Source organism: Cervus canadensis, chromosome 7 (assembly GCF_019320065.1).
Source record: "Cervus canadensis isolate Bull #8, Minnesota chromosome 7, ASM1932006v1, whole genome shotgun sequence".
Classification (NCBI taxonomy): domain Eukaryota; kingdom Metazoa; phylum Chordata; class Mammalia; order Artiodactyla; family Cervidae; genus Cervus; species Cervus canadensis.
In genome coordinates this window covers 24,190,619-24,218,330 of record NC_057392.1, presented here as the reverse complement: position 1 = coordinate 24,218,330, position 27,712 = coordinate 24,190,619, and the positions used below count along the sequence as shown (strand labels likewise).

At 47.6% G+C, this 27,712-nt stretch overlaps 1 protein-coding gene across 4 annotated transcripts in view; it reads left to right on the top strand.

Moving 5' to 3' along the window:
• The window catches only part of RUNX1 (RUNX family transcription factor 1), a 265,388-nt gene extending 238,441 nt beyond the window's left edge, over positions 1-26,947 (top strand). For 3 of the 4 annotated variants that reach the window (XM_043474679.1, XM_043474676.1, XM_043474675.1), the window contains 2 exons: positions 16,484-16,645; positions 22,522-26,947. In XM_043474679.1, the coding sequence (XP_043330614.1) occupies positions 16,484-16,645; positions 22,522-22,997 (638 nt within the window). In that variant the 3' untranslated portion in view covers positions 22,998-26,947. The remainder of the gene's footprint in view (positions 1-16,483; positions 16,646-22,521) is intronic. The other variant, XM_043474678.1, reaches the window with a different exon arrangement.
• The last annotated feature ends 765 nt before the right edge of the window (positions 26,948-27,712 follow it).

The following is a 27,712-nucleotide window of genomic DNA, read 5'->3' as shown; positions in this document are numbered from 1 at the left end:
CCCCCATCACCTTGCACAGCTCCTGTTAACTCAAGCACTGCCCCTTTCCCTTGCCTGAGCCGCCCACCTAAGCCAGACTCTCTCGTGTCTTCCTTCCCTCCGTCCAGCATCCCAGACAGCTCACCTGAGCCTGTCATTCAGATGCCTGAACCTGGCTTCCCAGATTTAATGATGGCTCGGAACCCCAAAAGTCGAGACGAGGTTGTCTGTCCGTGGCTTCCTCCTAGCACCGTCCCCCTGACCTCACTCCCATCCCCTTGGCACCTGTGTCCTGTCCCCTCGCCCACCCCCTGTGTCCCCTCCTTCTCCAGCAGTGTCCATACATAGATCCCTCTGGGTTCCAGCACTTTGCAAATCCGTCCTTCCAAGTTTCACTTTTTATCTTGCTAGCCGATCTTACCTTCCCACCCCTGATGGCAGCCTCTTGCCCAAACTGACCCACTGACCGACCTCAGAGGCCCGGGTCCCCAAATACTGAAACCTTTCACTGCTTCCCCCTGGAGGGCCTCCCTCTGTGTCTGATAGGACTACGGAAGTCCGGTTAACCCCCTGCTCCCAGACACCCTTTTCACGGTCACATTATCGTTTTCAGCTGGTGGACGGAGGACCATTCCAACACATCTGTCTGGTCTCTGTCTGAAAAAAAGGTACTGAATTATGGGCCAGCGGCTGAAAAGGTGTTTGCCACCTGCCTTATCAATCTTCCTTTTCACTTCTGTTTCCTCTCCTTCAGCCCCTCAGTTCCAATCAAGGGGAAAGCACTTTGGACATGCTGTTGAGACTGGTTTGCTGGGGTTTTGTTTTGTTTTATTCAGTGCCGGCAGGAAGTTCCTGTTTATTGCAAAGGTGGTTCATTTCCAAAGACATTACAGACCAAAGCAGCTAGCTCTAGGATGATTTCTTGCTGCCTTTTTTTCAGGGTGGTACACAATACCAAAAAAAAAATAAAATAAACCAACGGGAGAGAGTCAGCGAACACAAAGGGAGGTGTTATAATAGGCTTTTGTTGGTACTTGCAATTTCTTGTTGAAAAACAGAGCAAAGACCCTGAGGTGCTGAGGTGCGGACAGAAGCCTGATGTTATCGGGCCCCTAGAAATCCTGCCTGGAGTCCAGTGGCAGGCAGGATCCAGAACTCAAAAAGACAGAGGCAACTGGTCTTGCTCAGTACAAACGGTGCTTTTAGTCTGTCGTAAACAGCCTGTGCCCCAGGGCTCAAATCCTTCAAAAGTTTGCCTAGGTAATTGCGTTTCATTGCCGTCTGGCATGTGCTCGTCTGTCTAATCTAGAGGTTCAGACAGCCAGGCCAAAGCTTGCGAGACTGCAGGAGAACGAGCCCGTGAATTTAATCCACTTGAAAGACAGACTAAGACAAGTGCGCCTAACTCATTATTTTAAGTGATGGCAGCAGAAGAGGGTATGGCACTTTCCATAAAGGGGTTTAAAGTCAGCACGTTGGTCGCGGCCACTTGGCAGTGGAAGGTTATTAGGAGAAAAGGCAGAACCCAGGTGACCGTGTGAGCCTTACTGCAGACTCCTTGCTTCTGGGAGCCTGCCTCTCCCACGACCACCCCCAAAACACCACAGGGGACAAGGGACAGGGTGGGGGGGACTTGGGAGGGGAATGGTATCCCCCCTACCTCATTTTGAGTTGCATTATTCATGACTTCACAGCAGCAGCGACAGATTTCCACTTCCACTTGAGATCTGGGGCTGTCTAGGCTTCGTTTCAGAATGGAAGGGAGACATAAGCAGAGTCAGGACTTCCCAACCAGCCCCACAAAGCTCAGATCTCAGATCTGTAAGCAGGAAAACCTACCGCTCCCCAGCATCCAAAGAGCACTGTACTTGGAGGCTACTTCTGTATGTCTGTATATATATTTGTTTGTCAAGCTTAGACCGGCTTCTTTGTTTTGTCAGTATCTGGTAACTAGATGCAGGGTAGGGGTAGCTGGCTGCAACCATCATAGTAGAAACAGCCCTCCACCAGCATCCAGCAAGTCTGTCCCCACCCCGCCACAAACTTGCTGTGGGGGACAGAGGGAGCCATCTCACCTCGCCACGCTTCCGTTTTCTCCGACGGCAGAGGGTTGGGGGCTGGCTCACAAAGGCTCAAGGTTGCTTTCTGCTCTGTCACCCCCTGAGATGTTGGAATGAAACCTTAGACGTGCAGACAGAGATCTGCATCATTATCTGGTTACGTGTGACTCATGCCCGGGGAGCCCGGGGGAGGCAAGCACCAGCCTGTCCCCTTTCCCAGGTGGCACAGCTGACTGTCAGCTCGGGAGGAGTGGTCTTGTCGGTCGTGCACACCGGCGGCTCACCCAGGGCTTGGCACACCAGACACCCGAGACCGGGGGCCAGGCCGTGAGACTGTGGGCAAAGCGGCCATCCCCAGCCCTGGCACCCTGGCCACAGCGTGATGGCGGACGAATGGCCTCCAGCTACCCCTGGGTTCCCAGAAGGGCTCCAGAAGGTGCCTAGTTGCTTCAGCTGAGGGTTCCACTTGTACTCAGCCCAGGACTTGTGCTGCATTAAAATTCTCTATTGAGTCTGGGGGCACTCTGGAAGTCACAGCGTTCCGGTCTGTCATCACGGTTGGACACTGGGGAGGTGCAGGCCTACCCTGGACTGGGTTTTCCTGAAGCACCTCTGGCATTTGGAGCCAGGTCATCCCCCTGCTGTGTGTGGGCGGGGTGGAGTGAGGGGCGTCCTGAGCCCTGGGGGATGTTAAATACAGTGCCCTGGCCTTCACCCATGCAATGCCAAGAGCATCCCCCTTACCCCGGTGGTAACAACCAAAAACATCTCCAGACACTGTCCAGTGTCCCCTGGAGGAGACACCGCCCCTGTTGAGACCCCTCTGGGAAACTCACAAGAGTTCAGTTGTTCCACCAGGATGTCAAGGTCAGTGTCAACCACAGACAGCAGCCGCCTGGACCTCAGGAGTAAATCCACACTGACCCTTGACTTATGCAGGCCAGGGTCATCCCCGTTCTCTGGGGCCAACCCTGTACTCCAGGGTCATCCTTGTTGCTGAACAAGAATGGCTAATCGTCTGCTCTCTCAGACTTGGCTTTTAATTTTTTCTAAAAAAAAAAATCTTCATTTTAGTCCAAGTCACTAAAAACCTGCTGCGTCTCCGAGGAAGCCTTCCTTGACCTTGAAAATCAAAGCGGTTCTCTGGAGGGAGGTTCCCCACTGCCGGGCCCACGGTATCATCTTTCTCAGGGTGACCTCATCTATCAAAGTATGAAGGTTGTATTTGAAATGCCATTTACTTTCTCTAAGTCAATACGTGAAGCTGTGGCTCTTTAGATCATCAGAGGTCTGCTTATTACCAAGAGTTTTTGTGCGTGTGGATGTGTCAGTTTTTAAATCCAGGTCCGCCCCGCAGTTTAAAAGGAATTCCAGCAGATTTCTGTTTGCCTTTCTGAATCAGAGTTTGGGGTGATGGTCCTCTGTGAGCGCAGATTGCCCCCAGATGAGTCTGCCTTTATTAGTCTGCATCCTTTGTTCAGAGCACCAGGGATGAGCCTGTGAAAGCACTGGCAGCTCTTATCTTCAAAGGCCTCCTCCCTGCCGCAGAACTCCACCTCGGCAACCTGTGCTATTCATCCGTTGCCGTCCCAGTTAGTTCACATCAAGGTCAGTTCTTCGGGGTGTGCGGAAACGGCTGCAGGCTTAAGTGAGCTGAGCCGGTTCCTCTCGTGTGGATCTCCCGGCAGGTGGGGTGGGATGGGGAGATGGCGTGGCGGGAGCGGAGGCAGGGGGAGCCATGGGATCCCACAGGGGAAGCCGACAGGGATGCCCCCGGCTCACGAGCCAAAGACACCTAGTTATATTCTGGCTCACAGAACTGCCACCAAGTGACCTGGTGGCACGGCTCTGCTTCTTCCTTCCCATTTGCTGCTCTGCTGGAAAGTGTCTGAGTAGTGAGCGATTTTCAAAAAAGCACAAGAAGCGTAAAAGGAGCCATTTCTCGAGAGGGAGGGGGAGGTGGGGTTCTCTGTGTAGGGAGAAACCTCGTGTTTTAAGACGTCTAATAAAATGTTCCTCCTCCCGAAAGATGTTTACGGACGGGGAACCAGAGCTGGTGGGTCTGGAAGGGCACCCTGTTCCAGGGATGAAAGCAGGATGCTGGGGTCAGGACGGCCGGTCCTGCAGTCTCCCCGAGGTTAGCAACAGAAAAGGTGGGAGTCTGGGAATCGCAGCGCCTCGTATCTCCAGCGTGGAGAGGACAGGCTGCCTCCACGTGCCATCACTGCAGGCGCAGCAGGGTGGAGGGAGGAGGGTCAGGCGTTGGCAGTGCCCTGGAAGAGGGAAGATATGCATTGCTCTGTACGTCCAGAGACTCTTCCAGCGTGTAGTGGACCGGTGGTGTTGGAGGAGATGGGACGGCCAGGAACCATACAGTGCTGGGCTGGTCCTCAGGCAGGCGTGGAGTGTCCCCCGCGAAAGGATGCTAGAGAGGTGCAGATGGGGGGGGTTGCCCCAAGGGGTCCGAGCCCCCTAGTCCTACGGCTGGCAGTCCCAGGAGCCTGGGCTGATGTGTGGGAAAGGGGAAGGCTTGAGTGTGCAGGATTGCTGGCGCCAGCCAGCGAGGACAGGAGGGGAGGATGGGAGAACGCTGGGCGGGGGGGCTGCTGCTTTGGCCAGTGAGCGCACATAGGAGGGCTGAGCTCGCCGCCCCCCCACCCCCCCACTCGGGGGTTCCCACACTTCCCTTGTCTTCTGTGAGGATATTCTTCTGGCTGGGAGCTTGGAATGGAAGCTCTTACAGAGCCATTGCCATGAACCTGAGTCCCAGCCCCCCGAAGGGGAAGAACCATGCATCCTTAATGTGCATCCTCCACTTCCTGGATTCTCTGCGGCGATGGGTACCCTCGGTGGGGAGGCTGGTGCGGAGGATGGTGCTCTGGGGGGAAGCAGCCCATGTAGGTGAGCCCTGACTTCCTGGCGAAGGGGCTGGGGGTGTTTTGCACCAGGCACCTCGGGGCCAAGGCCAAGGCAGGTTTCAGCCCCCTCCTCCCTCCAGTGGGACCATGTGGGTCCTCTCTGGACATGGAATCTTCCTCTGAAGGGACAGGGAGTGAAGACTGCACTACAGTCGCTCAGTCGTGTCTGACTCTTTGCGACCCCATGGACTGCAGCACGCCAGGCCTCCCTGTCCATCACCAACTCCCAGAGTTTACCCAAACCCATGTCCATTGAGTCGGTGATGCCATCCAACCATCTCATCCTCTGTCGTCCCCTTCTCCTCCTGCCTTCAATCTTTCCTAGCATCAGGGTCTTTTCCATTGAGTTAGTTCTTTGCATCAAGTGGCCAAAGTATTGGAGTTTCAGCTTGCTTACTGGGAGCCAGATACTGTGTGAGCAATGATGGGGTTGGAATCCCATCTCCTCTTCCTGGAATGCACCCCCCACAGGTTGGGGGGGGGGGCTGAGTCTCCCATGGCTTAAGCTGCTTGCCTCAGCACACGGGGAGCGAGGGGTGAGCCAGGGGCTCAGCCCTCATCTCTCAGAACCTCCCTCCAAGCCCTGCCCTTGTTGCAGGCCCTTCCTCCCGAGGGGCAGCTCAGAGACAGGTTCCCAAAACCCGGAAATGTCTGGAGCCACTCGGACCAAAGGCAAGTTCAGCATCTTTCGTGTTGTGGTTCGCCCTTCTCAAGATGGTCTTCATTGCGCTCTGTTTCCCTATTCATGTGAGTTCTTCTGGTTTTATCGGGATGCTGTGCTACTGCTTCAAGTCAGAGTGTCTGGTGTCAAATTCATTCGGGATGCACCAGGAGCCACGTCACCTGAGAGCACAAAACGCAGAGGATGCCTGACGGGCTTTGAGCCACTCTTAGAATGTGTGTGAGGACAGCCCAGAGCGGGCGTGTGTGTGTGTGTGGTGAGATGGATTTTTATTGAGACTTTACAACAAATGGGCTTCCCTGGTGGCTCAGCTGGTAAAGAATCCGCCCGCCATGCGGGAGACCTTTGTTCGATCCCTGGGTTTGGGAAGATCCCCTGGAGAAGGGAAAGGCTACCCACTCCAGTATTCTGGCCTGGAGAATCCCACAGACTCTCAGTCTACAGGGTTGCAAAGAGTCGGACACGGCTAAGCTGCTTTCACTTAGGACAAATACATAAATCTCATGATAATAGTAAAATTCGTCAAAAGGTTCTAACTTTCTACAAAGCCGCAGGATGGGGTGGGACCTCAGAGGCAGCCAGCCTGCAAAGTGGCCTCCTGGGGACCTGCTATGCACGTTTCCCGTGCCATAAGCGCGTCCTCCAGTACCGGCAATTCACAGTCACCTTCTGGCCCCCCAGGTCCCAGTGACATCATCACCCTTTTTCTTGCTTGCTGCCACCTTGAGGCATTTCAAGGACCCTGATCTGCCCAGGGGACACCTGTTACTGTATCTACTTCGTGGGAGAGGTCCGGCTGCCTCCCTGAAAGTCCTGTAGGTCCCCTCTCCCACCCCCATCCGCAAGGGACTGCAGCTCAGTTCTGACAGCCTCACGCCCTGGGCCACGGAACAAAAGACTGTCAAACCTGCAGTCCTCTTTATAGCACGTGCGGCCCTCGGTGGAATGATCCCTCATCAAATTCCGTTTCTTTAGTGGTACTTGGGGTTCCCTAGGGGCCCAGTGGTGAAGAATCCACCTGCAGTGCAGCAAACATGGGTTCAGTCCCTGGGTCTGGAAAGTCCTCTGGAGGAGGGCATGGCAACCCACTCCAGTATTCTTGCCTGGAGAATCCCATGGACAGAGGAGCCTGGCAGGCTACAGTCCATGGGGTTGCAAAGAGTTGGACACGACTGAGTGACTAAACAGTCCTGGGGGGTGGTGCTGTGTGTCTCCCACACATGGCTTCCCGCATGTTAGGTGTCAGGAATTTGGCTCCTATGAGGGAGGGTCCTCATTTACCCACCGGGGTGGGGGGTGCCGGGCACTCAGCCCCAAGCTAGAAGCTGCCTGAGATCTCCCAGCCTCCCCTCTGGCTTATCCCTTTCAGGACCAGTGAAGGGGGCGAAGTTGCTGGAGATCAGTGGTTGGGAGCAGAGAGATACCTTTACCCTCTACGTTCTGAGATTTTTTTGTTGGAGGAGACAAGATGTGGAGGAGTGGACAGAAATTAGCAGGGCGGTTGTGGAGTAATTTGAATGTGCCCGTGATGGCCTGGCCTTACCGGAATTTACCAGCCCATCTGCACAATCAGTTCAGGCCTGGAAAGTGTGTTCGGGGAGGAGGGGGGCAGCAGAGGTTCAGAAAGTGAGGGTGCAGAAAAATCTTTACTGGTGAGATGTCTGCAACGGATGTTTGTCTGACAGTGTCCAGGGAAATAATTTGTCTGCAAGGCGGGGGACATAGCCAAGGACAGAAGCTGCCTCCCTTTCCCTTGGGAGTAAGGTCCCTCCAGCCGTGTGACCTGAAGGCCACCATCCCTCCGATGCAGGGGACAGTGCTGGCAGAGAACCGGGTGTTATCCAGACCCTCGTCTCTTCTAGAAGCCAGTGACTTATCCCCCGAGCCCTGCCTCGGAGACGACGGTGCCTGTGTCCAGAGCCTTTTTCCAGACGTGGCTCAGACTCTGATCTGGCCGAGGGGAGCGGCCTCGTGGCAAGGGCTTGGACGGTTTCCCCTGGGAACTGTCTGGCAGGTCTAATGAGGAATGGCTCTTTGCGTTTATAGAGCGCCTTTCATCTGCAGCGCTCAAAGCTGCTCCACAAACAGTAATTAACTCTCAACACCTGTGAGGCAGGTGAGTCTGGTCACCCCCATTTGCAGAGATGAGGAAACAAGAGTTTTGAGAGGCTGTGCTGAGCCACGGGAGGAGCTGGGGGTAGCTTTGGGTAAGGACCAGCATGCTGGACTCCCAGTGCCCTGACCACAACGTCGGGAAGCCTCTCCCTACCGGGGAGACCTCCCCTGCTGACAGTGTGGGTCCCCAAGGCAATGAGGGGGTAGGGACGAGGCCACGGTAGGCAGCCTGCCACCTCCTGGGCCCTCTAGTCAGCTACGAGGATGGGATCCCTCAGGACCCCAACCGTCTTTAAAAAAACGCAGCATCCTCAGGCAGGTCTCTGCCCCTGCCTGGAGCCTCGTGCGTCCCTTCGGAGTAATTGCTGGAACCATGGATGCTGCTCGCTGTACATGACTAACCAAGGAGTCTGTGGCCAGAGGAGACAAATAAATGGTGGGCAGATCCCCGGAGCTCTTCCATAGCTTCTTATTCCAGCACCCAGGGCTGGCGGGGACCGATTCACATTACCAGGGGCTTTCACTGATAGCAGCGCCAGGCCGATGGGTGTCTCTGCCTGGGCACACGTGTGAGGGGCCGCCGTGCCTGCTTGCTGCGTGGCTGTGCCACCTGCATTGCAGAGGCCGGACGAAACAGGGCTTCGGACGGACAGCTGGACATTTCAGGAAATGCCTCTTTCGTAGCAGAGCCTGACCCGGCTCTGAGGGGGGCACTGGAACCTCTGGGAGTACCCCCTTTTGTTCCCAGGGGAGCCTGCATCTACCGTCCGGGGGTCCCAGACAGGGAGATGCCAGTGAGCCGTCACCAGGGCTCGCCCTGACACATCGCCTTGGAAACTGACTCACATCTCTGAGTCCTGAGTCACATCCTGTTGTGTGTGCTGAGGCCCCCAGGAGGGCATTACACCAGCTGCCCGTGGCTGAGGTGAACTTGGAGGGCACCCTGGGAACTGCCCTTCTGCTTCCCAAGCTGAAAAGGGGGTGCGGTGAGGGGGGCGGGAATCCTCTAGGGAGAAAGCCGGCACCGCCCTGAGGGTTTGTATGTTCAGCACGTTGGCTTGGCTCTTCTAAAAATAGACACTGGGCATGTATACAACTGTCTGGTCTTTTGTTTTCAAGTGGCTCTGAACGGTGACTGAAAGAGCACGTCTTTAAAGCGGCCAGCAAGACAGCCAAGGAAAGGGCCTTCCAACTCGAACCAGCAACAGGGCCCCCATCAACTTTCTCCTGGCCCATGGGGGAGACAGGTTTCTCAAAAACCTGGGGGTTAAAAAGTCCATAGACAGACATGAGTGTTCACAGACCCAGGAGGCATCTCTGGCCATAATCTCCTGTGGCCCTCCAGGAACATGAGGACAAAGTAGGGCTTTTTTCCTCTTCTTCTTCATGAGAGAATGCGTTTTATTTTTAACTGGAGTATAGCTGCTTTACACTGCTGTGTCAGTATCTCCTTACTGTTCGGCAAAGTGAATCAGCTGTACTGAAATCCCCACCCCCCTTCCCATCTGACTGCAAGGAGATCAAAGCAGTCTAAAGGAACTCAGTCCTGAATATTCACTGGAAGGACTGATGCTGAAGCTGAAGCTCCAATACTTTGGCCACCTGATGGGAAGAGCTGACTCATTGGAAAAGACCCTGAAGCTGGGAAAGATCCAGGGCAGGGGGAGAGGGGGACGACAGAGGATGAGATGGTTGGACGGCACCACCAACTCGATGGACATGAGTTTGAGTAAACTTTGGGAGTTGGTGATGGACAGGGAAGCCTGGCGTGCTGCAGTCCACGGGGTCGCAGTCGGACACGACTGAGTGACTGAACTAAACTGAACTTCCCGTTTAGGTCACCACAGGGCACGGAGTAGAGTTCCCTACAGTAGGTCCTCATCAGCTAGTTTATACACAGTATCAATAGTGTCAATATACGCAGTATATATATGCCAACTCCAATCTCCCAGTTCATCCCAGCCAGCCTCCCCTCCCCCTTTGGTGTCCACACGGTTGTCCTCTACATCTGTGTCTCTATTTCTGCCTCGCAAGTAAGATCATCTATACCATTTTCCTAGATTCCACATATATGCGTTAACATCCGATATTTGCTTTTCTCTTTCTGATGCACTTCGCTGTGTATGACAGCTTCTAGGTTTAAACTCTTCAAAGAGCAGCCTTTGGTTTCCTTCGTTTTCCCTCCCTTTCTTGTATCAGATTTCTTTGACTTCTATTCTAATTTGTATTATTTCTTCTCTTCTGCTTGCTTTAGGTTTATTTTGCATCTTCTCTACTTTCCAAAGGTGGAAGCTTATTGGTTCTGAATCATTCTTCTTTTCTAATAAATGCATTAAGATGCAATAAATTTCCCTCTAAGCACTGCTTTCTCTGCATCACAAATTGTGATGCTGGATTTTCATTTAGTTCGAAAGATTTCTCTTGAGCCATATTTGACCCATGGGTTATTTAGAAGTGTGTTGTTGAGCCTCCAAGTATTTGGGGGATTTTCTAGCTGCCTTCCTGTCACTGACATTTTAGTTTAAATCTCTGTGACCTGAGAGTGGACCTTGTATGATTTCCATTCTTTTCTATTTGTTTAAGGTGTGTTTTATGGTATATCTTGTGGTGCATGTTCCCTGTGATCTTGAATGTGTATTCTGCTACTGTCAGATGGAGTTTTCAAAAGATGTTGATTGACAGCACTCTTTGCATCAACTGTACCCCAACTTTCTGCCTGCTTGATGTATCAGTTACTGAAAGAGGGCTGTGAGGATTTTGGCTGTAACTGTGTCTTTTTCTCTTTCTCACTGTAGTCTTATCACTTTGAATCTCATGTCTTTGGACATTCTGTTGTTAGGCACATACATATTAAGGATTCTTATGTTTTCTTAGACATCACATTTTTTCATCATGTAATTCCCCTTTATTTTATTGAGGTATAGTTGATTTACAATGTTGTGTTAATTTCTGCTATAGAGAAAAGTGATTCAGTGTATAACTTTTTTATGAAATTCCCCTCTTTATCTCTTGAAATTTTCCTTCTTCTGAGGTCAGTTTTATATAAAATTAATACAGCTGCTCTGGCTTTATTTTGATTAGTAGTAGCCCAGTCTTTTCTCTACCTCTTTACTTTCAACCTGAGGCTTTATATTTATTTAGTTTCCTTGTAGACAACACATAGTTGAATTTTGTTTCTAATCCACTCTGACAATCTCCTTCAGTTGACACATGCATTAGACCATTCATATTTAAAGGGGTCACTGGTATCATTGAATTAACATGGACCATGTTTGTAATTGTTTTATTATATTTGTTGTACCTGTTCTTTTTTTGCCTCTTTTTCGGCCTTCTCTGGCTTTAACTGAGCATTTTATATGATTCCATTCCATTTTATCTCTGCTCTTGGTATATCAGTTATACTTTAAAAATGTTTTTAGTGATTGTCCTAGAGTCTGAAAAATACATGTGTAGTGAATGTAAGTCACCATCAAATAACACAAGACCACTTCTTCCTTCCCATTTCTATCATTCATGTCACTTACCCATATCTTACAACCACCTGTCACATTACTGTTACCACTTTAAACAGTTGCCTTTTGGATCAGTTAAGAATACGAAGAGTAAGACTTCATCTTAATTTATTCTTCCATTCTTTATGTAAATCCAAGTTTCATGTATTATTTCCTTTTCCCTGAAGAAATTTTTTTTTTAAACATTTTCCACAAGGCAGTTCTGCTAGATAAATTAGCTCCATTTTTGTCTGTCAGAGAATGGCTTTATTTCTCCTTCGTTTTTGAAGGAAATTTTGTTGAATATAGAATTCTAGGTTGGTAGCTTTTTCCTTTCAACACTTTATTTACGACACACTATTTTTGCTTGCATGGTTTCTGGAGCAAAATCTGGAGTAATTCTTACCAATGTTCAACTCTGGGTAAGGTGCTCCCACCCACCTTTCCTTTTTTGGTTTCTTTCAAGATTTTCTCTTTGTCTTTGGGGTTTTTTTTTTTTTTTGTAGTTTTAATATATGCCTAGATGTAAATTATTTGGTATTTATTTTGCTTAGTCGGTGTTCCCTGGGTTACCTGCATCTGTGGTTTGCTGGCTGTCATTAATTCTTGCAGGTTCACAAATATCCCTTCCCCTCCGCTTTCTTCTCTTCCTCTTTTTCCTTCTGATATTTCTATTACACATATATTATACATATTTGAAAATTCTCCCAAAGTTCGTGGATATTCTGATTTTTGTTTCTGTTTTTCTTTTTTATCTTTACCTTATAGTTTGGCAAACAGGGCTTCCTTTGTGGCTTAGTTGGTAAAGAATCCGCCTGCAATGCGGGAGACCTGGGTTCAATCCCTGGGTTGGGAAGATCCCCTGGAGAAGGGAAAGGCTACCCGACTCCAGTATTCTGGTCTGGAGAATTCCATGAACTGTATAGTCCATGGGGTCGCAAAGAGTCGGACAGGACTGAGCAACTTTCACACTTTCACTTTCCCAATACTTTGGGAAATTTCTATTGACATATTTTCAATTTCATTGAAATTCTTTTCTCACTCATGTCCAGTCTGTCAAAGAGCCCATCAACGATATTTCTCATTTCTGTTACAGTGTTTTTCATTTCTGGAACTTCCTTTTGCATCTTAGAATTTCTTCCCTGCTTACATTACCCATCTGTTTTTGCATGCTTCTTCAATGAAACTGAAAATATGTCAATAAAAACAGTGGCCGTAATCAAACAAAAATGTTCACTGGCGACATGAATGAATGAGGAAGTGAGGAACGTCATGAGCCTAAGAGTGAATGAATGAAGTAACTCAGCATGATGATTAATACGATAAGAAAACGACTCTCCAGACATCATACAGATCTGGGACCTTTACTAATATCAGACTCTAAGTTCCAATGGGGCAGTGACATAACTGGTCTTACTCACAAATTAACACATGTATTAATAGTACATTTCAAGAAACTTCTTCATTTTGGTGGATTGACCCATGAGAGGCATTCCCTTCGAGAACAAGCAGCGCTCCTCTGAAAATTGACAGTGGTTCTCTTCCTCAGCCTGTGACTTTCTTTTCTCTACAACCGCCATCTTACCCCCATCCCACCTCCCCTTCCTGGAATACATATTTATTATCACAAGCACCGTTCTTCACCTCACATGCCCACCTTATCCTTCCCTAACTCTGATTAACATATAAGCAGAGAAGTATTGTATGCATGTGTGCGTGCTAAGTTGTTTCAGTCATGTCCAGGACTCTCTGCGACCCTGTGGACTATGGACCACCAGGCTCCTGTCCATGGGATTCGCCAGGCAGAATTCTGAAGTGGGTTGCCATGCCCTCCTCCAGGGGATCTTCCCCAGCCAGGAATCAAACCTGTGTCTCTTGCGTCTCCTGCATTGGCAGGTGGGTTCTTTACCACTGGCAGTACCTGTGAAGCTCCAAGGAGTTATTGTTTGGGGCCTATTTGAATGAAGATCCTGCACTGTCACCACTGAAAGGGGCTTAGCAATCATCTCCTTTCAGAGATGAGAATAAGACAGTGTAAGCACATGATCCAAGGCCATCACACAGACAGGCTAGAGGCCACTTCTCTTGCCTCCAGCCCAGCGCTCAGGTGCCCAGAGCACTGTCGTTTCCATACTTGTCTTCATGTATTCATGTTGGCCCCATCACGGCAAGAATGTTAACTCAATGGTAAACTCACCATAAACCATATTATTGGCCCTTTCTTTTGCTTTGTTTTCATCAATAGTCCATGTAACATTTAGAAGAAAACACGCAAAACGCCCGACATGAGAAGCTCGCCATCACCACCTTCTGGCCCACCGCTGCCAATGAAGCCAAACACAGTTCACTGTGGTCGCAGATATGAAAACTGATCATGGGCCACTGGGCTTTTAGTACTGCCCATTCATTCCCCACTCCCACCCCACTCCCAGCACTGAAAGGCTGAGTTGTGGTGTGAACTCAGAAGATGTTGAATTTGAAACCCTGTGTTAAGGAAAAAAAAAATCACAGAACCTGGACTTTAATCATAAAGATCATTTTACCAAAGCATATTTTTAAAAGGCTGTGAAACATTATGCAACGTTTGCATGGTTTAATTATGAGTTTAGAAAAGCCTAGCACAACTTTTTCACTACAGTAAAACATGACAGAGCATGAATCATGGCATAATACTTTATGCTTACTGTGGTTTTAGACGTGGGGTTAGGGGTGCTGGGCTGTCTACACAACAGGGCATGAATTACTGTACCGCAATTCACACCCAGAGGGCTTTATGACAATTATAAAACCTCTTTTGTTTGCTTTTTAAATGATTAAAATATTTGAGTACCATATATATTCACTTAGTAAATACATATATATCCAGGACATACACATGGCTTAATAGAAAATATCTGAGGGTATAATTTTTATTTTCACTTAAAGCAAAATCCTTGTAGCAATATGGGAATATCAAACAATCTGCTGTTGCTATTTGCTTTCAATTACTGGAAGCACTGTTTGCTCTAAGATTATGCAGGATCTTCGACTGTGGTTGAGCACGTATTTTCCACTGAGTCTGGAGTGGACTGGTACTTTATTCCTTGCCATCCCCTCAGATTCTCTCAAATTCAGATGGAAATAAAGACCTTTCTTTAACATTGGGTTTCAAAGATTCTAAATTATTTCCCCAGGTTTTTCAACATTCAAAATTAAAAGGTCAGGATTTTTCTTAAATTTTAACTGGAGGATAATTGCCTTGCAGGGCTGTGTTGGTTTCTGCCACACGGCAGTGTGGATCAGCCCTAAGCACACTGTCTCCCACCCTCCGCCCCGTCCCACCCAGCCCGGCTGTTACAGAGCCCTCGGCTCAGCCCCTTGCGCTGCACAGCAGCTTCGCACGGGCTGTGTGTTTCACATGTGGTGATGGATGCGTTTCAACGCTACTTTCTGAGTCCATCCCACCCTCTCCTTCCCCCACTGTGTCCACAGATCCGTCTCTGTGTGTCTCTATTCCTGCCCTATAAATAGCGTCCATCAGTGCCATTTTTTCTGGATCCCATATATACGCGTTACTAATACGATGCTTCTGACTTCCTTCACTCTGGCTCTAGCTCATCCACCTCACGAGAACTGATCAGATTCGTTCTAGGCCAGTTACTTCAAAGAAAAGAAAGAAGTCGATCAGTATGAGAGGAACTGGGGCGAGGGCTGTCAGGAGAAGAGTAAGGATGAGAAGGTAGACTCGAGTCCCCAAATGCCTGATTCTGTCCTCCACTGTGATGGTTTCAAAGGCATTCAAGACGAGGGAAAGCTAACTGCTGCAAGTGAAAAGCCCCAGCATTCTGCTCCCCCGGCAAGTGAGGGAGCCGAGATAGACACTGTTTAATGAGAAGGAATAACTCATTTCTTGATGTCACGACACACACAGAACTTAACAGCTGGTATTTCCCTCAGGAACTCTGCTCTTTCTGTATTTACTCCCAGCACCCTGAACCCGCGGCTGTGAAGACCCCTGGGAGTTAGTGTTGTTTGCTGTCACCTTTGTCCACAAAGAAGGTGGGACGCAATGAGAAAACTAATGTTTAATCCTAAGACAGAATGTAAAGCTCTCCCGTGGTGGGACAGTGGTCAGTTTTTTAATTTTCTTACACATTTGATCTAAGAATAGAAGGGATTTTTTTTTTTCTCCTCCCTTTCATCTGCAAACAGTATGATGCTTTTGAAAACTAAGATGTCTATGAATGCTGGAGTCAAATTTACAAAATCCTTTTTACCTAAACCTTCTGAAGTCAGATTTTTGTCTCTTCTCTATCCCAGGCAGGCCTCTTTTAATGGCAGTCTATAAAATACTTGCTCAACATTCTGCCCTTTAAAAGTTGCAAACTTGAGGTCTTAACAACAACAAAAAAAAATACAAGACATCTGTGTTAGTCTGGGATGACAGAACCAGCTCTGCACTGCCGGGTTTGTGAAACAGTGATCAGGCCTTGCTGCCAGTTTCCCAGCCAGACTTTCTTATCAATTATCCCTGGCACAGAGATCACCTGTACAGAAAACATTAAACAGCCATGGAATAGTCTTGTCTAAGGTACCAAAAAAGACCCAAACCCTTGCATTCTTTTCTGCTTACTGAGTACAGAGATGGGTGATGACCTAATAATGATAACTCTAATTATTGGTAAGCCTGGGCAGTCCGTATGTGCAGCAGGTCAACAGTTTGAATATTAACACTTCCACCTGGAAAGCATAACCAGCTCCTCTCATCATTGTGTGTGGGTGCTTAGTCACTCAGTCATGTCCGACTCTTAGTGACCCCGTGGACTGTAGCCTGCCAGGCTCCTCTGTCCGTGGGATTCTCCAGGCAAGAATACTGGAGTGGGTTGCCATGCCCTCCTCCAGGGGATCTTCCTGACTCAGGGATGGAACCCACATCTCCTGCACCTCCAGCACTGGCAGGCGGATTCTTTACCACTGAGCTACCTGGGATAGTGAGGTTACATAAAACCTTTGAATAGTTAGCAGAGGAAAATCTTCAAGAGTTAAACATAAATTATATATCAGTATCATTTGGGGGGGGGGGTAAGTCATCACAAAAGCAAATACTTGGGACTTAAGGAAGTTTACTAAACACTGGTAAGTAGGCCATAAACATATCTAAGAGTTCAACAAAGGTAGCTGGGTATTTTTTACTAAATGCTTTCGTTTTTCAAATCCTGCCCCCCTCCATGCATCACTGACCTCCCCGACTCTCTGCAGATACGAGGCAGATCCAGCCATCCCCACCATGGTCCTACGATCAGTCCTACCAGTACCTGGGATCCATCGCCTCTCCCTCTGTCCACCCAGCCACACCCATCTCACCTGGGCGGGCCAGCGGTATGACGACCCTCTCGGCCGAGCTTTCCAGTCGACTTTCAAGTAAGATGCTTGAAAATACACTCTTTGAAGTCTGGCTGCCGTGGAAGTTTCTGGAGGCCAGACAAGATGCATGAAGCAGAGGCAGGGAGGGGCAGTCATTTTTAATTGGACACAATGCGGTTAAAGACAACGCTGTCTGTTTCTTAAGTCTCACACCCATGCACTGATTTTCCTTGACAGAGGCAGAGATTATGGATGTGGAGGTAGAAGTGGCTTGGAAAAAGTGGATTCCTTGGGCCTTTTGGGGTGCTCACCTTTATTTGGCAAGCAAGGGTGGGAGCTGAAGGGTCAATAATAGAAAAGGCACAAGTAGTCAGCTTCTGAAGTTCAGATGGGATGATCCATGCTGTGGTGGCGAGCTCACACAGGTCACGTGAATGGCACGCTGGGACACACGTGCAACGGGACGCAGACCTACCCCAGTAGGACACTTCCAGCTACGAGCTGCTCACACCAGGCCAGAGGAACAGCCTGGAGAGCTCAGGTGTCGTGGCTGGCATAACTGTTGTTAATACGAGCTCATTAAATATTAGTCATTTAACCTATGGGACCTTTGGGCTTGGCACTCACCTTTGCTCGTGGGCAGGGAAACTGGAGTTACAGAGAAAAATTCCTTTGTTGAAAGCAAAAAGAAGCAACTCCCTGTTTGGGGCTTTGAAATTGGAGATGGACCAAACTGTGAAAACACTTCAGAGAACTTCAGGTTTAGGAGGCCTGCGAACACACTCCCTGTGTGTCGGGGGGGAAGGGCGGCTGTTCTTGCTTTTTGATTCCTGGGATCAGATTATATCAGATTAAGGGGGCAGGCAAAGGGGCAAAGGCATCACATCTGTCATTTTCAAGTGCTGTGGGATGTTGTGTTCTGCAGACAACAGTGATTACCTAAGGTTTCCCCCAAATACTTTAGCTTCTTCTCAGAGCTTCACAGAATACCACTCCAGTTCTCAACAGCAGCACTGCTGACACTTGGGGCCAGATAATTCTTCTCCACTGTGGGGGGCAGTGCTGTGCAGTGTCAGGCCTTCATCAGTGTCTCTGGCCTCTAGATGCCAGCAGTAACCCCCGGCCCCCCATCATGACAACCAAAAATGACCAGATGCTGCCAGATGTCCCGAGGGCTGACACCGTCCCCCGGTTGAGAACTGTCTTCACTTGTTCTTGGGCGTGATAGTGAAATAGGGAAGCCAGCTTACTTGCCCAGTTTCCACATTATTTTCGGCCACTGGTGCCAAGAATTTCATGGCACCTGCTGGGCCCAGGAGTTAAGGGACTGGTGTAGGAATCATGAAGTCCGCTCAGCTTGCTGCTGCAGCAGCTCTGCTCCCTTGGGATTGGCTGTCTTTTATTGTTTTTTCTTGGTGGCACTACTCTGCTGGCTATGGCCTGCATCTGAAGCAATGACTGTTCTCCTTGGAAGTGTCCCTGCTGCGGGTCTTGTCCCTTGGAACGTATGCCACAAGTCTTCTGACTTGGTCAGCACCCAGGATCTCCAGCACCTTATCCCTTGGGGCCAGCTGCTCTGCTGACCAGTTCAGAGGGGAGGGTGACTTCTTTTCTTCTTTTTTTATAGGAATGAGTTAACATGCGCCCTCCCCTGTCCTGTCTCACGGTTATACTTCTGAATAGCCTGGACTTCAATTAGCCAGGGAGCCGTGGAAGGGCGTTTTACTGCCCCAGGGTGTGAAGGAGATAAAAGCCAGGTCCCATTTCGGCACTCAAGCCTAACCCTGCGCTGTCCTGGAGGGTGGACCCAGGAGAATTCCAGGGGAGCTTTCACCAGTGGCAGCAGAGAACAGCATGGCAGGCTGCTCTTCAACTTGGCACATCTCCCTTTGAGAAATGGAGCCCGGAGTCCAGGCCTGAAGAGTGTCATCTTCCGCCTGGAGGCAGGAGGGGGTTGGGATAGTTACAAGAGGCTGCTTTTGCTTTTTTTTTTTAATGCCAAATCAAGTCGTTATTCTTTTCTTTTTTTGTTCATTTGTTTTGTCACTTTATTTTTTTAATTGAAGGATAATTGCTCTACCAAATTGTGTGGTTTTTCCGTCCTACATTAAGAATCAGCCATAGGTCTACCCATCAATGCTTTTGAGAGCCTGTCACAGTTCGGAGCCCACTTTCCTTGAACCCTGCCCCCAGCTAGCTTGGAGCGCCCCAGCCTCACCTGAGCTTCCTTCTGCAGGAGGGACCTGCGTTCTGTGTCTTTCTTTGCTTTGCAGACAGACTCCACACCTTGTCTGAAAAGAGTTGTCATCTGGAGGTTTTTTTCTTTTCTTTTCTTTTTAAATAATGTTTAGCTGCCAACCTGGGCGACAGACAGCAAGCATTAATCTGAGTCATGTGAAAGATCCTTTTAAGGCAGCCATTATCTGCTCAGGCTGTTTAATCCTTTGGGGGCAGTGGGAGGGGCCCGGCATAGGGCTGCTTTCATCCACGTCAAGCTGCAGAAGGAAGACTTTTAGCTGTCATGACAAATATTTAGCCCCATCAGTGGGGCAACATTTCCAACTCAAATACCTATACCGCCTAATCCCCAGATACCCTCCTCTTTTAAAAGCTCCCTGTGAATGTCAGAGGTCCCCACTTCTGCCCACACTGCTCTTGAATAAGGGGGTGCCAGGCCAGCCGAAAGGACAAATGAGCTAAGGCCGGGGGCGCAGTGAACTGTCCGTGACTGGTGGGGCTTGCTTGGGTAGGGGGTGCCAGGCTGGACATAAAAATGAGAACAAGTATTTGAACAGGTCATTTGAATCAGCCTAACTCATGGGCCGAGGTTGTTTCATCATCACAGTGTGTTTGTAAAGGATAAACTGGCAAGTTGGATGGTCTTTCGTAGTGTGACACTGGTACTCTGGGCAGAAGAACTGCAAGCAGCATCTAAGAGCTTTCAGACATTCTGCCCACAAGTGAGAGAACTGTTTTCCCCTGACAGCTGAGACCGTAACATCATTCCATTACTTGCCCGTGACAAATCACGGGCTCACTCGGGATTCCGGTAACTTGCTGCCATCACCAGGTTACCACACAGTAGTTGGAACAGACTGGCAGAGCATGTCCAGACACCGTCGTGAAACAGGGTGACCTTTCATTCATTTTCCAGTGGATTCACCTTTTTGTCTCATGGCAAATGAAGCAAAAGGAATCATGGGTGGAGTCATTTACTTGTGTCCGGAGTATTGCATCAGATGACAACAAATTGATTGTGTTTGCCTAATGCTTCTCCCTGACTATAGAAATCTAACTGGAAAAATGGAGTAAAGCTTCCTGTTAACTCTCAAGCATGTCACGGCTCTCTGTGCGAACACAAACAAGTGACACAGGGCTTGCTCACAGATGGCCCCAGCGGGCAGGGACAAACCCTGTGGAATGGGGTGCGGCCTGGCTTCAGGACGAGTGAGAGAGTGTCCGTGGAAGGGCGGCCCCAGAGCCGCTGTCAGTTTACGGCCCTGTCCCTACCCACATGTCTGACTCGCTTTGAAAAGATTAACAGGACTGTTTGTTTGAAAGTCAGACTTCTGGTTTCCTCATTAGTGGAGAGATTTGCTGCAGACTTCAGTTGTTTCTATAAACTTTAATTACCTCTCTGATGAGGAGTATATCCCCTCATCACAGGCACCCCAAAGTTAGAGAGTGCATGGTGGAGGGGGGGGGAGAGAGAACACTAGCTCTCCCTGCTGGAATAATAGGCTTGAAATATGAGGAAGTTGATCAACAGCCGAAGCTGTCCAAAAACAGATTAATCCACCCCGGTAGCTTTCCTTTCAGAGCAAGCTTTTGGCTCTGTCAGGCTTCTCTGTGGGCCTAAACACAAAAGGACCCAGGCCACATGCCATCTTGAGCCTGGAGTTATTTCATATGTTGATTTGAGAACTTATAAATTTTAAAACATTCAGTTCTTGCGTCTGCTCTGTTTTGCTGATGCCTTTTGGGTTTGCTGACGTAAAGACTGCAGTCCTGGCCTGGTCATTTAATGAATAATTCTGAGGAACAGAAACTCCCCGAGGACACCATCCTACATCAACAGTAGGAATGTTGTCTCAGTGGAAGGGCACTTTGCCCCCACCCTCACCCCTACCCCCAGGACATCTGGAAGGTCAGGACCTTGTTGATTGTCACAGTGAGGGGAGTGAGGGTACTAACATCTGATGGGCATTGTCCAAGGATGCTGCCAAACATGCTACCATGCACAGGACAGGCCCGCACTGCCCCATAAGGCTGGCCCCCAATGTCAACAGTGCCACTGCTGGAAAACTGATCTATGGGATACAGGAAACCCATCTTGGCACCCAAATCCCACCCCAAAAGTTCCCAAGGGCAGCCTGTGATTAAGGGAAAGGCAGAAGGATGCAATGAAAGCAGACTGCCAAAGCCCGTCTGTGAAAGGGTAAATGCATAATCCTAACAAAATGAGTTTTATAGACCAAGCTTTGCCATTGCTGGTAGAATGTCAACATGTATAAAAATGGAGTAGGTAAGTCAAGGCCCTGTGGCCATTCCTGTTAACAAATAAACGGTGCATATTAGAGAAAAGCATGTGAAATCGAGGCTGTACTGTTTCTAAAAATGTAGAACTAGTCTGAAGGTAGATGTGGAGGAGAAAGAGATTGGTGGTTCATGAACATCCACTCCCAGCCACTACTCCAGCATGCATTAGCTTCAATAATAGGAAACTGCCTATTTTTATCTATTGCAGGCCTATAGAAATGGCAGATTTCTAGGATTCAATCTGAAATTATGTATAACATATTAAAATGTTATTACGTATTATGACAGTATCATATTATGTATATGTGCATGGTAAGTCTCTTCAGTTGTGTCCAACTCTTTGTGACCCTACAGACTGTAGCCCTGCCAGGCTCCTCTGTCCATGGGATTTTCCAGGCAAGAATACTGGAATGGATTGCCAAGCCTATCCCCAGGGTATCTTCCCAGCCCAGGGATCGAACCCGTGTCTCATGTCTCCTGCATTGGCAGGCGGGTTCTTTACCACTAGCACCACCTGGGAAGCTCTCTTTGGGGGTTATATATATTTATATATATTCTATTAATATTAATCTATTAATGCATCTATTATATTAGTAGTTCTTCTAGTGTTATATTGTTTTGTCATATATTGTTATAAGACATTAATACTGACATATTAATATATTGATTATATAGAGAGGTGGCAAACTTTTTTTCTGCAAAGGGCCAGATACTAAATATTTCAGACTTTCTGAGCCCTCCAGTCTGGCCCTCCAGTCTCTGCCATGACCACTCTGAAGTGGTGACTTAAAAAGTAGTCATAGTTAATACATAAAAGAACAAGCGAGGCTCCTTTCAATAAAACTTTATTTATGAACACTGAAATTTAAAATTCATGTCATTTTCAAGTCAGGAAAAAGTCTTTTGATTTTTTTTCCCCCCAACCATTTAGAAAAGTAAAAAGTACACTCTTAGACTGTGGGCATACAAAAACTGGTAGCAGGTTAATCTGGCAGGTGGGTGTGCCAACCTCAGAATTATAGGAATATTTGATATTAAGTCAGTTATATCTGTTATGTTAAGCAAGTATGACTACATATTACATTACATTACAACCTTATTACATTGCATGAGATCACATATTACCTTGGAGAAGGAAATGACAGCCCACTCCAGTGTTCTTGCCTGGAGAATCCCATGGACGGAGGAGCCTGGAGGGCTGCAGTCCATGGGGTCACAAAGAGTAGGACACGACTGAGCGACTAACCCACTCACTCATATATCATCATCTTCAATATACCCGCTCCCTGGACGGCAGCAGCATTATGGGAAATTCTCCTGGGCCCGGTGGGGTGAGGGAAGGGGCGTGGCCTCCCTGAATCCTAATCTCACGATATTTCTCGCCCACCACCCAGCTGCACCCGACCTGACGGCCTTCGGCGACCCGCGCCAGTTCCCGGCACTGCCCTCCATCTCCGACCCCCGCATGCACTACCCAGGCGCCTTCACCTACTCCCCAACGCCCGTCACGTCGGGCATTGGCATCGGCATGTCAGCCATGGGCTCGGCCACGCGCTACCACACTTACCTGCCACCGCCTTACCCGGGCTCGTCGCAGGCGCAGGGTGGCCCGTTCCAGGCCAGCTCGCCATCCTACCACCTGTACTACGGCGCGTCGGCCGGCTCCTACCAGTTCTCCATGGTGGGCGGCGAGCGGTCACCGCCCCGCATCCTGCCGCCCTGCACCAACGCGTCCACCGGCTCGGCGCTGCTCAACCCCAGCCTGCCGAACCAGAGCGACGTGGTGGAAGCCGAGGGCAGCCACAGCAACTCCCCCACCAACATGGCGCCCGCCGCGCGCCTCGAGGAGGCCGTGTGGCGGCCCTACTGAGTGAGGCTGCGCACGCGCGCTCCGTGCGGCCGGACGTCGTCCCGGAAGCGCCCGTCGGGGGCCCAGCGTCGCGTTGTGGAGAAGCCCGCGCGGGCCCGGCGGGGGGTGCTCGCCCCCTGCCAACTGCCTGCGGTCGCCATCTCTCGCTTCTGAAGTCCGCGCAGTTCCCCGCCGCTGTGGGCCCGTCTCAGATTTTTTCTTCTAACCTGACGCAACTTGAGGGTGTCCGCTTCAGGGCCCTGTGGACACGTCGTTAAGGCAAACAGGAAGATTCCCAGAGGGAAACTGTGAATGCTTCTGATTTAGCAATGCTGTGAATAAAAGAAAGATTTTATAACCTTGACTTCACTTTTTAACCAAGTCGTTTATTCCAAAGAGTATGGAACTTGGGGTTTTCTTTGTTGGGGGAGGGCGGGACGGGCAGAGATGCAACTCATTCTGTTTGGCATCTAATTCATATTTTTAATTTTCTTTTCCAGCACCTTATAAATTGCAAAATGTGTATTTGCATTTGGGGTGGTTTTTTTATTTTTATATATATATAAATTTGAGCTTTGCTTCTTTCTTGCTTTGACAAATGAAAGAAATATGATTCCTTTTTCTGTAAGTTTTATTTAACTTTTCTTTTGGACTTTTGGTGTAGTTGTTTTTTTGAGAAACAGCTGCAGCTTTGGGTCATTTTCAACTACTGTATTCCCACAAGGAATCCCTAGATATTTATGTATCTTGATGTTTAGACACTTACTTAATGTGTTGATACTTTTTTATTATTTAAATGTGCTTATATTAAGAAAAATATCAAGTACTACATTTTTTGTTTTTGATAGTAGCCAGAGTTAATTGTATCACATTGAAGAAGGTTGGGAAAAAAAGGATGGGTAATGTGATCACTTGGTTATCTAAATATTGTTTACATTAAACTCCCTTTAATGTTAATCAAAGGAGTCAGTAGCTAATGCAGCCGTGTTTTTATTAGGCTTTTTAGATACTGAGGGTCACTCCAAAGATCTGAAGTATGGAATTTTCTGCTAAGCTCAACAAAGGGTCTCATACCTGACTCCCTCCCTTCAAATCTGGTTCCAGAGGGTTGGAGTAGATGCCAATGATTGCACCTCTGGAGAGGATTTATTTTCTGCCTAGGGGGTTTGCTCACTCCATGGCCTCTTAATAATGTTAGGCATGCTTTATAACAGAATGAGTCCAAAGTAAGCTATGTGGAGAAATGGTATCCACATGGAAACCGAATGAATGAATTTAGGGGTTCCTTAATTGCTCCATTCTGGGGTAGGAAGGAGATCATCTGAACCCAGAGTTCAGATGTTCGTTCAGCTCCAAGGAGATATTCCTCTTTGATACTATACCTGTTGGTTGATGCAGAAGAAAGCTTGTGGCTGTCCCCCAAGGCTGGGAGTGGAAGGGACCGGATGCCTTTAACAGCAAAGGTGTCCAGGTCAGTTTTCATAGGGTGGGCCCAGAAGCAGGCCCGAACAAGCCAAACTCCCTCCACCTGCCTCAGTGAAGTCATGTGGGGAGGGTGTCATCCCACCCGTGCAGGACCCATCCCATGCTGCTCCTTCCCCACCCAGCTTTGTGTTGCTCTCACCAGGCTGAGACCCTACCCTATAGGGTGTGTGCACTTTTGCCGGTGCATCAACATGACAGGAAGATTCATGTCACTGCCCATGGCTACAATTCAAACATATCCAATGTCACTGTAAATTTTATGGCACTATTTTTATTGGAGGATTTGGTCACAAGGCAGTTGTTGTACAACTCATAAATACTAACTGCTGATTTTAACATATGTGTGCTCAAAATGATCTGGTGGTTATTTAATGTACCTCTTAAATTAGCTGAAATGATTTCAGGTCAACTCTGAAGAGTATTTGAAAGCAGGACTTCAGAACAGTGTTTGATTTTTTATTTTATAAATTTAAGGATTCAAATTAGAAAGATCTTTGGCTGCAGGCAGCAAAACAGCTGGTCTTATTTAAAACAACTTGTTTTTGAGTTTTCTTATATATATATATATGTATTGATTATTTGTTTTACACAGATGCAGTAGCACTTTGGTAAGAATTAAAGAGTAAAGCAGTTTGTGTTGTCAGATCGTTCTTATCTAGAAAAGAGCTAAAGCAGATCTTAGAGAAACTCAGAATATTCTATTTATTTTCATTTTAGACATAATTCTCCCTCCATAACTCATTTTCATGTTTTATTCTGTATTACATTTTTTGCAGCAAAATTACCCTTAAATGTCAGTAGATTTCAATTTTTTTAATATCTGAAAAGGACCATTAGCCCATTCACCCCAAATTGAACTTGTGTTCTTTTCAGCACATTGCCTTATCTGACCTGACAAAATGTTGATTAAAAAATGAAGGAAAAGTATATTTTTCAGTTCAGTTCTGGTACCTGAAGATATTCCAACTCAAAATCAACGTAATGCCCTACAAAGGAAATCATATAAATCTCTCACATTGAATCTTCACTTTCAAAGCCATGTGTGAGGAGAGCTTGTCACTTTGTTGTAGACCCAAGGGTTTGGCCATTCAGAGATTCACAGACCATTACCAACATATATAGTATTTAATCTCTCCAGAAAGAAAAAGTTAAACCTTCGTTGTTTTAGAGATAAGCCTCATACTTAATGCATTTTCTGCCCCTGAAGAATTCCATTCTACTGCCTTCAGGTAAATTAAGGTGGTCCTTTCATCAAGTAGACCCTTAAGCCAATAAAGTAATAACTGGATGTATCTGGGAGCATTGGTCCAGAAGAAGAAAGATTAAATAAGCCATCTCTACTGCTTGTAAATGCCCTTATTTATAAGTTCAACATAGACACATATTTCTGTTCTTTTTGTTTTTCTCTCTAAAAATACTGAACATTTTTCTTCCTCTCTGCCCCCACTAAACATCTCCGTCTTTCTCTCTCCTCGTACCTCCTCTGTTCTCCAACTTTATGTAAGGAAACAGCACGCACACCCGTCCCGACACCAAATACAGGACTGGAGGAGCTGCCCTTTCCCTCTCTACATGAAAGAGCGTAGTGAGTCAGCCTTTCTCCTGCCGATGGGTTTCTTCCAGCAGAATGGAGAGCTTGCCAACATTTTGGATCTGCTTGCTGTCCGAGTGCAGCAATAGAAGCCTTCCTGGGCAAATTACAATCAGTGAGTTAAGAGACAGACTTTCTGCTGCCTAGGGTTTCTGTGCAGATAAACAGAAATGCTCTGATTAGAAAGGAAATGAATGGTTTCACTTGAATGTCCTGCAATTTAGGATTGCCGATTTCTCTCTTGAAATACCTGTTTCCTTGGGACATTCCGTCCTGGTAATTTTTGTTTTTTAATGTTTTTTGTTTTCTGGGGGATGACATGTTTGGAGTCTTTTATACATGAAAACTCGGTTTAACAATGATATCACAAAATATTTTTCACATCTGAACAAAATGATTTTTGTTTACCTGCAGTATACAATCTTTGGGGATTTTTTTTTTTTTTTGGTCTATTTCTTTCTTTGGGGTTTTCCCCTCCCTTTAGCCAGATCAGTATTGATGCTGATCATTTGGCTTTTTTTTTCTTTCCAGAAGAGTTGCATCAACAAAGTTAATTGTATTTATGTATGTAAATAGATTTTAAGCTTTCATTATAAAATATTGTTAATACCTGTAATAATTTTTTTCCAATTTTTGTGTGTGTTTCTAAGGATATTTTCTTATGTTTGCTAAATACTGTAGACAAAAAAATGCTTCTTTCTTTGTTTATTTTAGACTTAAAAACGAGCTACTTTTTATCCACTTTTGTAAAGAGCTAATAGCATGGTTCCAATTTTTTTTTAAGAAGTTCATTTTCTGTTATGGGTAAATGAATGTGCAAAAAAAAAACTTGGTTATTTGTGATATTCTGGATGTATAAAAATCAATGGAAAAAAAATAAACTTCCAAATTGAAATGACAGTATATAACACATCTGTTGAAAACGTCATGATGAGCAACGGTCACTGCCTGCCTAGGCCCCACCTTGTGTCTATTTGTGTAGCAGTTTCTGGATCCATTCACAAAGCATGCTGGAAATTGTGTGGTTTCTTTCTTCCTGGTACTGACCTATGAACACTTTCTGCAAGGGACCCATCAATCTTGAATTTTAAACGAGATGCATTATGAGCAAACACCCCAGAAGCCCTTCTCCAAGGTGTTTCTAGGTAGCACAGGAAAGCAGACACCCCATCGTGCGTGGTCCATTCACTGCACGAAATCTGACTGGCCATCCCCTCTGCCAGGCTGCTGGCCCAGCCTGTGCAGGGCAGCCGGACTGCCGTTGCCTAGGAACCAATGGAGCCTTACTTTCTTTGCACCCCAGTTTATTGTGTAAATCCAATATTATCATTGGCAAATGGCAAATAAACCATTTGGCAAGTATGCATACCATATCACATTGGTTTCATCTTTCTCTGAGAAAGAGAGTGGGGAAGGGAAGGCCCCTTGCAAGTCTGGAAGCCAAGGTCTATACCTCCTCCCAGAGCGTCCTACTCCTGAAAACACCATGGCCTTGGTACAGCCCAGGCTTCCAGGGCTGCTACTTTGGGTACCAAGGAACAGTGAAGCATGCAGAAATGCCTGTTCAAAAAAGAAGATACAAGATGGAAGGGCATATGTTCAACCTGAGGCCAGGCACCCTTGCATGCCTGCATGCTAAGTCATTTAAGTCCTGTCCCAT